General features: G+C 41.0%; 2 protein-coding genes across 2 annotated transcripts; both read left to right on the forward strand.

The window, feature by feature from the left end:
* Positions 1-671: 671 nt before the first annotated feature.
* Positions 672-2,748, forward strand: LOC139342430 (complement component C1q receptor). Its single transcript, XM_070979521.1, is given in 1 exon segment — positions 672-2,748. A coding segment is annotated over 1 exon segment (1,830 nt). The 3' UTR covers positions 2,502-2,748.
* Positions 2,749-4,241: 1,493 nt separating this feature from the next.
* LOC139342422 (thrombomodulin-like) lies at positions 4,242-6,259 on the forward strand. The gene has a single exon (XM_070979513.1). It carries the CDS (start codon positions 4,362-4,364, stop codon positions 5,472-5,474), a length of 1,113 nt encoding a protein of 370 aa, XP_070835614.1. The 5' UTR covers positions 4,242-4,361; the 3' UTR covers positions 5,475-6,259.
* The last annotated feature ends 4,368 nt before the right edge of the window (positions 6,260-10,627 follow it).

The following is a 10,627-nucleotide window of genomic DNA, read 5'->3' on the forward strand; positions in this document are numbered from 1 at the left end:
GTTTTGAACATTCCACCCGAATGCATTCTTCTTTTTTTATGTACACAAACCATTTCTCATAATTCCCGCCAGACAGGTCCTGTATCACTTCCTAAAATTCATATCTTATCTTCTGTAAGAGTCTGAATTTAGGCGCTGATTCCACAGAAGCAAATCATCAAAGGTTTTATCTTGACTGACAAACATTACTTAGAAAAAAAATAAAAAAGATTTCAACTTTTTTATCACATAAGCATGCAGATAGTGTATCAAATACTGTAATTAACAATTTCTGAGAGTAAATATCTACGTCTATTTCTATTATAGCTCTAAATAATAATGTTTGGTTGACTGTGGGAGCAGGATGGCAAAGGGCACAGGTTCATTCCCTGCAGCGGCTATTGTGTGTCCATCTACAGCGTCCATTTGTAATGTCAAAGTGCCTCTGAGACTCTGACCCCTGCATGTTCATGTATTGTACTGCACCACAATTAAGGGAGTCAGCTTAAATGCCTAAAACCTACTGTGGCCGGAGACATCTGGAGAAGCAGTCAAAACATTGCATAGCCTGCCATTGTTTTGTATTTCAAAACGGAACAGGTCACCGGGGAGGAGAAAAAAAGAACCCATAACTGCTGCTAAACATCGTTTCCGTCTTTAGTTTGTGTCCCAAACAGGATACCAGAGCATGAATGTTCATTTGAGACCTGCACCACTTGTTTTTGGCTGCGCATGGGCAATCACATATTGGTCACATTTTACCCCAAACCTCCCAGGGACCTTCTGGATATGCACTTATTTTGTTGATCTCTATGGCAATTATGTTTTTGATTTTTCTACTGCTGCTCATCAACAGCTTTGAGGGTGTCTCTGGAGATAAACATGAGACACTGTGCACCTCTAACGCCTGCTTCACCCTGCATATGGACACAGCGAGCTTTGAGAAGGCCCGCCAGAACTGTGTCCACAACGGAGGTTACCTGATGACAGTCAGAGACAGAGAAGAAGAGGATGTGCTGCACTCTCTTCTCTCACAAATCCAAAGACAGCGTCAGGACAGGGCACTTGAATTTTGGATTGGATTAAAACTGCACAGAGGGGACTGTGTGTTAGCTGGCAAGACTCTTAGGGGGTTTAAGTGGGTATCTAGGGAGGAAGAGTCCCACTACTCCAACTGGAAAAAAGAACCTGTGGCCACATGCACAGAGGAGAGATGTGTGATGGTTCATTACTCTTTATCAGGAGAGAACCAACTGAAATGGACTGCTAGACCTTGCAAAAGTCCTACTTTTTATGCTTGTAAGTTTTACTTTAAGGGAATGTGCAAACCTTTGGTTCTGTTGGGACCTGGACAAATAACCTACACAGCACCCTTCTCAGAAGAGCCACAAAGAACAGAAATGCAATCATTTCCACTTGGAACATATGCTGACATTTTATGTAGTGACCAGCAGGCTCACTACTCCGTCTGCATGTGGATAGACAGTATCTATCGCTGGAACAACCCCGGTCCATTCTGTAAAACAGGAAAGCAAAACTGCACGATCAACAACGGCGGATGTGAACATTTGTGCCATCAGGATGCCGATGGGGTTCGATGCTTCTGTAAAGAAGGTTACAGCCTGGGTGAGGATGGATTCACTTGTGGGATAAAAGACTTGTGTGCTGTTGACACCTGTGAGCATCAGTGCGTGATGGGGGAGTCTGGACATTCCTGCAAATGTCGAGATGGCTTCGAACTGGATGCAAACCAGCGCAACTGCTCTGACATTGATGAGTGCCAGTCACGAGTCTGTGAGCATCATTTGTGCGTAAACACTCAAGGCAGTTACAGATGTGCATGTAAAAATGGCTACAAAATGGTGGACGGTAAGTGCAGTGATAGAGATGAGTGCGCCGAACAGACCTGTGACCACAGCTGCTCAAACAGTATTGGGTCCTTCTCCTGTCACTGCAATGAGGGCTTCACTTTATCCGAGGACGGCCGCTCGTGTGTGGACATAGATGAATGCATCAGTAATCGCTGTCAGTTCAAATGTGTCAATACTGTGGGCAGCTTCTTGTGCACTTGCCCGCAGGGCTTCCACCTGATGACTGATGGATTGACTTGTGCTCTAGATATGACCGAAATATCAGCTGCGTCATCAGACGACACAGCTGAAGAGGAAACGCAAGAGAACTTCACTGAGTCTTTAACCAGAACCACAGTGGAGCTGCAGCACCAGTCCCCTCACACTGATGCTCCACTTCCTGACCTGGAGAACGTCACGCAGAGCAACACATCCTCAGTGACAAGTTTTGCCAATACTATCAATGCCAGGGTGATAATCTGCGTCCTTGGTTCAGTCATTCCTCTGCTGCTTTTGGTCGCAGTGACTCTGGCTATTGCAATTTTTCGATGCAGTCGCTCCAAAAAAGAAGCCAAAAAGAATACCACTACAGATGGGTACTGCTGGGTTTCCTCTGGTTTGGATCCACGTTTAGAGAAACTTTATGAGTCCATCTTGACTGATGACCTATGACATGACAGTGATGACGAAGACCGGCAACATATATTGTTATGTTTATTTATGTAATTTATGTTCTTTCAGCCTCTCTAGGTTAGGCTATGTGTTGTGTAAAATTATAGCATATCAAATCACAAATAAGAAAAAACCTATGCACATACAGTATGTACAGCAGGAACGTGGTTGGTGAAAAAAAAAAAAAAGTAAATAGCAAATATGAGTATATGTTTGTTGGTCAGTTATGAGGAGGCTGTGAGGGGTCTGTGGAATCAGGCTACAATAAGTGGATGTAAAGAGCTGATAGTTTAGACTGGGTCCCAAAGGATTCCAGAGAGTTTGATTTGGTTTAACAGTGAGAAAGTTGTACCAGAGTGTACTGTTGAAATTGAGCATTTTAAGGTTAATAACAACTAATTTTGTAAATAGTTTTGTCTTAACTGGCCACATTTTGTGCTATTCTAGCAATAGATTGTGGTGATGTTCCACTGCCTGTTCACTAAGCCTGTGATCGAGAGCATGCTGTCTGTAGTGCATCATTCAGACATGGAGTATAATATTCATAGTTGTTTTCACCAGTGTATAATCACCTGAAAACAAGAATCTTTGTGTTTCTTTATCTTAGAAAGAGCTCTTTATATCTACAGAGGGAGTGGGTCCTCTTCCACTGCCATGTTTCTACTGTAGCCCAGGACAGACAAACCAAACAGTGGAGGGAGAGGCCAGAGGTATTCAATTGGTTGCTTTGCACTACCTCACCGCTAGATGTCACTAAATCCTTCACACTGGACCTTTTGAACAGGCAAAACAGGTTTTTTATGGCAACAGCAGAAAGTTTTCGAACACTGTTCACATATCAGCTCCTTTGACGCTGACAGAGCAAACATGTTGCTTATTTACACACAGCAGTTACGAAGCAATAATATTCATTTGGAGTCTTGTTTATGGCATCTGGTGTACATAAATCAATAACACTGACTCTCTTTAAGCTCTTATTTTCTCCCAACCCTTGAGGCAAATATCTTGCCGAAAATGCTCCACTATGTTCGTCAGCTGGTTGCTTATTTTGTCTGCTGTTTGATGCTAATTGGGTAGTATACAGTGGGTTTTTAGAGCTTTATTTTATTTTTTTTATTATTATTTTATTTTATTTTATTTTATTTTATTTTATTTTATTTTATTTTATTTTATTTTCAGAAAACAGCTTCTTACAGTAGCAGAAAATGAAGCTTTTGTGAACTATAGCACTAAATTTGAAGCTAAACTATGAGGCAAAACTCAGACTGCAGATTCAGGACATAATTCTCTGAGGGTTCATCATTATGAGCACACCTTTTCAGACTGTCACATTATTTTCACATCATCATCAGATACACTTTTATCATAAAAAGTTTGATTATAGCTGCATTAAGTGCATGTAGTGGAGTAAAAAGCACAAATTTGCATCTGAAATGTAGTGGAAAAAAACTGCAGGCTATTGAAATACAATACTTTCCACCACTACTACAGGATGCATTTGTGCACAAACCAACTAAATACATTTTACTTGCTGAATGTTGGTGTTATGATATAATAAAAACACATGTACCCCAGAGTGTCAAGCAAATATATATTAGGTGATGATAAAGTCTTGCTATGTGACAAAACCAAATTAATTGTTCTGAAATCTCAATAGGTTTTTCTTTCCTGTATTCATCATGATCATTGCCTTCACCAAACTTGGAAAAGAACAGCAGTCCAACTTTATCTCCCTTCCTTCCTGTCTTTAAGTTTGTCATTGTCCTGTGGGGTGTTGCTTCCTGAGTAGGTAGCCACACGCTCTAAATTCTCCACAACTTTAGCCAGCCAACATTACAAGAAGATATACTGCACAGCATCATGACTGTGTTTGAGCCAGTGCAGATAATAAGAATGATTGTTTTGATTTCAGTTATTTTTCTATTGTCTATTAAGACAGGATTATGCATTAGGCAGACTGGCACCTGTAGGCCTTTTTGTACTGGGAGTGACTGCATAACTTTACATCAAGACAGCGTGGATTTTCAAACAGCTGAAGAAGCATGTCGTGACCAGCGTGGAGAACTGGTGACATTTCAGTTTGATGAAGATCACCACATCCTTGACATTTTGAGTCAAGAATTGTATGGAAACTTCTGGATTGGACTGCGTTTACCAGCTGGCGCCTGCAGCAACCTTTCGACTCCACTGAGAGGCTACGAGTCGGCCTCTGGTCCTATTCACAGGAGCTTTATTCCATCCTTCAGCACCTGGAAAGACAATGTTAAAGTCTGCTCTCCACGCTGTGTGTCACTTTCAAATGATCAAAAGTGGACAGAGAGGTTCTGCTCAGACAAAACTGACGGGTTTCTGTGCAGAACAAAGCACAAAGATGCATGCCGGGCACAAGAATTATCTGATGTGAATGTTTTCCAAAGTTCTGCAGGCTGTTCAAGTGGCCCTTGTGAGCATATGTGCACAGATGTAAAAGGAGGATATAAATGCTCTTGTTTCAGAGGATATATCCCAGACAGCAAGAATCCCAGACAGTGCAAACTCCACTGTGCACAACAGAAATGCCCCGCAGTATGTGACAGATACAGTGACTGCTACTGTCCTGATGGCTTCCTAAAAAATGACAAATTTTGTGAGGACATTGACGAATGTTTGATGGATGGATGTGATCAGGAGTGTAAAAACACTTTTGGAAGTTTTGTGTGCTCCTGCAGAGAAGGATTTGAGCTTAAAGATCAAGTCAAATGCAACAAGGCGACTCCTATTGTTGTAGGTTTTGTTAAACCAGCTGCCACTAATGATACACTGAAGGGTTCTTCTGCTCCTGCCGGTGGTTTTGTATGGATATGGATTTTTGTTGCCGTTGCTGTGGTAGTTTTTATAATTGCGATGCGGTTTTATGTGGTTAAGCGTCAGAAGCGCAGAGAACAAAACTCCAATCAACACTCTTCTGCTGCTGTGGACAACATTGAGTGTTAAATTCAGTCCAAGACATGATGCATACTAACTTTGCTGGTCCCTGAAGCATTTACAGTCTGAGAGACTTGTTTACTCACTACATTTATCAGATGGCTGCAGCAGTTTTTGAGTCTCTGATTCTTGAGTTTAGGTATCATCACAAATCTTAAAATAAGCACTATTAAGCAATTCCAGCACTAACATACAAGAAATGTACTGTTTTGAAATACTGCCTGATATTTGAAAAGTTTTAACTGTTCTCATTTTCTGAGCTCATCATAAATTTCATATGTCAAGTGTTAATCTGCAAAGCAACTATTCAGTTAAACTGTCAAAGAGTCAGCAGCAGTCTACACAAGTAAAGTAAAAGGTGAGATGAGATGAGGTTGAGTAGAGAAAAGTCTCTCAAAATGAAAATTCTTAAGGGAAGTGTCAGCTCCTTAAAATTACACTCCCATACATTACTGAGTTCTTTTCAGGGCAGACTTTTTCTTTATAAAGTCAAGATTAATGTTGGCGCCTTTGCATGTAACTGTTTGTAAAATAAGGCTTTTGAAGTACATAACTCAAGTGCTCTTTGCTGTGAGACAATAGAGGGTGGTCTCATTTTGTGGTCATTTATGTAACTTGGCCTTAAATTAAAATTTGAATTCATTCACTCATAACAATTCATTGTTGGCATCATTCTTGTCCTTAGAGCTCCATCTACTGTTCTTTTGAGCACACTGCTGAAAAGGTGAGAGAACTAGTTACACAACAGGGACACAGGTGGCTTCCTGATTTCCTGACAAAACCTTTTATTTTGAAATCAGCCGCTGCATTAAAGCACCTACAAACTGTTAGCGTGCTTTTATTCTAGTTTAGAATAGAAAAACTAGGTTAGGCTATGTGTTGTGTAAAATTATAGCATATCAAATCACAAATAAGAAAAAACCTATGTACATACAGTATGTACAGCAGGAACGTGGTTGGTAAAAATAGTAAATAGCAAATATGAGTATATGTTTGTTGGTCAGTTATGAGGAGGCTGTGAGGGGTCTGTGGAATCAGGCTACAGTAAGTGGATGTAAAGAGCTGATAGTTTAGACTGGATCCCAAAGGATTCCAGAGAGTTGGATTTGGTTTAACAGTGAGAAAGTTGTACCAGAGTGTACTGTTGAAATTGAGCATTTTAAGATTAATATCAGCTAATTTTGTAAATAGTTTTGTCTTAACTGGCCACATTTTGTGCTATTCTAGCAATAGATTGTGGTGATGTTCCACTGCCTGTTCACTAAGCCTGTGATCGAGAGCATGCTGTCTGTAGTGCATCATTCAGACATGGAGTATAATATTCATAGTTGTTTTCACCAGTGTATAATCACCTGAAAACAAGAATCTTTGTGTTTCTTTATCTTAGAAAGAGCTCTTTATATCTACAGAGGGAGTGGGTCCTCTTCCACTGCCATGTTTCTACTGTAGCCCAGGACAGACAAACCAAACAGTGGAGGGAGAGGCCAGGGGTATTCAATTGGTTGCTTTGCACTACCTCACCGCTAGATGTCACTAAATCCTTCACACTGGACCTTTTGAACAGGCAAAACAGGTTTTTTATGGCAACAGCAGAAAGTTTTCAAACACTGTTCACATATCAGCTCCTTTGACGTTGACAGAGCAAACATGTTGCTTATTTACACACAGCAGTTACGAAGCAATAATATTCATTTGGAGTCTTGTTTATGGCATCTGGTGTACATAAATCAATAACACTGACTCTCTTTAAGCTCTTATTTTCTCCCAACCCTTGAGGCAAATATCTTGCCAAAAATGCTCCCCTATGTTCGTCAGCTGGTTGCTTATTTTGTCTGCTGTTTGATGCTAATTGGGTAGTATACAGTGGGTTTTTAGAGCTTTATTTTATTTTATTTTATTTTTTTATTATTATTATTTTCTTTTCTTTTTTTTCAGAACACAGCTTCTTACAGTAGCAGAAAATGAAGCTTTTGTGAACTATAGCACTAAATTTGAAGCTAAACTATGAGGCAAAACTCAGACTGCAGATTCAGGACATAATTCTCTGAGGGTTCATCATTATGAGCACACCCTTTCAGACTGTCACATTATTTTCACATCATCATCAGATACACTTTTATCATAAAAAGTTTGATTATAGCTGCATTAAGTGCATGTAGTGGAGTAAAAAGCACAAATTTGCATCTGAAATGTAGTGGAAAAAAACTGCAGGCTATTGAAATACAATACTTTCCACCACTACTACAGGATGCATTTGTGCTCAAACCAACTAAATACATTTTACTTGCTGAATGTTGGTGTTATGATATAATAAAAACACATGTACCCCAGAGTGTCAAGCAAATATATATTAGGTGATGATAAAGTCTTGCTATGTGACAAAACCAAATTAATTGTTCTGAAATCTCAATAGGTTTTTCTTTCATCATGATCGTTGCCTTCACCAAGCTTGGAAAAGAACAGCAGTCCAACTTTTTCTCTCTTCCTTCCTGTCTTTAAGTTTGTCATTGTCCTGTGGGGTGTTGCTTCCTGAGTAGGTAGCCACACGCTCTAAATTCTCCACAACTTTAGCCAGCCAACATTACAAGAAGATATACTGCACAGCCTCATGACTGTGTTTGAGCCAGTGCAGATAATAAGAATGATTGTTTTGATTTCAGTTATTTTTCTATTGTCTATTAAGACAGGATTATGCATTAGGCAGACTGGCACCTGTAGGCCTTTTTGTACTGGGAGTGACTGCATAACTTTACATCAAGACAGCGTGGATTTTCAAACAGCTGAAGAAGCATGTCGTGACCAGCGTGGAGAACTGGTGACATTTCAGTTTGATGAAGATCACCACATCCTTGACATTTTGAGTCAAGAATTGTATGGAAACTTCTGGATTGGACTGCGTTTACCAGCTGGCGCCTGCAGCAACCTTTCGACTCCACTGAGAGGCTACGAGTCGGCCTCTGGTCCTATTCACAGGAGCTTTATTCCATCCTTCAGCACCTGGAAAGACAATGTTAAAGTCTGCTCTCCACGCTGTGTGTCGCTTTCAAATGATCAAAAGTGGACAGAGAGGTTCTGCTCAGACAAAACTGACGGGTTTCTGTGCAGAACAAAGCACAAAGATGCATGCCGGGCACAAGAATTATCTGATGTGAATGTTTTCCAAAGTTCTGCAGGCTGTTCAAGTGGCCCTTGTGAGCATACGTGCACAGATGTAAAAGGAGGATATAAATGCTCTTGTTTCAACTCAACTCAACTCAACTCAACTTTATTTATAAAGCACTTTAAAAAACAACCACAGCTGTGACAAAGTGCTGCACATAGGAACATAAATAAATAGATAAAATGAATAAACCTAAAATATAAGACAAACAATAAAAACAATAGACACAATAAAACAGGAGCAAGGTCTCAAGCTTGGTCGAAAGCCAAGGAATAAAAATGTGTTTTAAGACAAGTTTTAAAAATGGACAATGAGGGGGCCTGTCTAATGCACAAAGGTAGGTCGTTCCATAATCTTGGGGCAGCGACAGAAAAGGCACGATCCCCTCTGAGCTTCAACTTTGACCTCGGTACCTCCAGGAGCAGCTGATCAGCTGACCTGAGGCACCGAGCAGGAGCGTAAAGATGAAGCAGCTCAGAGAGGTAAGGCGGGGCAAGACCATTTAAAGATTTAAAAACAAATAAAAGAATCTTAAAGTGAACTCTAAAATGCACAGGCAGCCAGTGGAGGGAGGCCAGGATGGGCCTTATGTGTTCCCTCTTACGTGTTCCAGTCAGGAGACGAGCAGCAGCGTTCTGGACCAACTGGAGACGTGAGAGGGAAGACTGGCTGACTCCAAAATAAAGGGCGTTACAGTAATCCAGCCGAGAAGTAACAAAGGCATGAATCACTGTTTCAAAGTGCTGACTTTGGAGAATAGGCTTCACCTTTGCCAATTGCCTGAGATGGAAGAAGCTCGATTTGACCACTGCACTTATCTGACGGTCCAATTTAAAATCACCGTCCATCTTAAAACCCAGGTTTGAGACTGTTGGCTTCACATATAGGGCCAAGGGGCCCAAATCAACAGGGGGGGTTTCACAGGGGCCACTGGGTCCAAACATCAACACCTCCGTTTTATTTTCATTAAAATTTAAAAAGTTCAGGGCCATCCAGGCTTTGATGTCGTCAAGACATAACAGAAGTTGTTTAATAGAGAAAGCATGTTTTTTCTTCAGTGGCACATATATCTGACTGTCATCAGCATAACAGTGGAAGGAGATGCCATGTTTTCTCAGAATGGAACCCAGAGGAAGTAAATACAATGAAAAGAGCAGGGGGCCTAAAACTGAGCCCTGTGGAACCCCATACAGTAGAGGAGCAGAGGAAGATTCAGAACCAGCAATGTTCCCACACATAGTTCTGTCTGCCAGATATGACTTAAACCATTCCAGTGCACTACCACAAATGCCCACTAGATGCTGCAGCTGAGATACTAAAATATTGTGGTCCACTGTGTCAAAGGCAGCAGTTAGGTCCAGCAAGACAAGAATCACATAGTCACCTGAATCACTAGCCAGGAGGATGTCATTGAAGACCCTGAGTAACGCTGATTCTGTGCTATGTAGAGTTTTAAAACCAGACTGGAAGACCTCAAGAATATCATGTTCATCCAGAAAACACTTCAGCTGAGCATAGACAACTTTCTCTAAGATTTTTGAAATAAAAGGCAGCTTGGAGATGGGCCTGAAATTAGCCACTATCGCAGGGTCAAGACCAGGTTTCTTCAGCAGGGGTTGCACTACTGCGTGTTTAAAACTTCTGGGACAACACCAAAAGACAAGCTGCTGTTAATAATGGTAAGGACCAGCTGCCCTATACTGGGGAAAACCTCTTTAAAGAAATGAGGAGGGACAGCATCATGAGGGGAGCCTGATGGCTTAATATGGCTGACCAGATCCTCTAAATATGACAGAGTCACAGGTTCAAACTTATCAAACACAGCCGGGCAGGGAACAGACACAGAGGGGTCAGATGCAGGAGCTGAGATGAGAGCCCTTGTGCTAACAACTTTATCAATGAAAAAGTGCAGGAAGTTATTGCACAGTTCAGGGGATGCTTCAATACCAACAGACTGAGAAGGATTTGAGTTTAAAGATCAGGTCATTTGCATCAAGGCGAC

The sequence above is a fragment of the Chaetodon trifascialis genome, chromosome 14, assembly GCF_039877785.1.
Source record: "Chaetodon trifascialis isolate fChaTrf1 chromosome 14, fChaTrf1.hap1, whole genome shotgun sequence".
Taxonomy (NCBI): Eukaryota; Metazoa; Chordata; class Actinopteri; order Chaetodontiformes; family Chaetodontidae; genus Chaetodon; species Chaetodon trifascialis.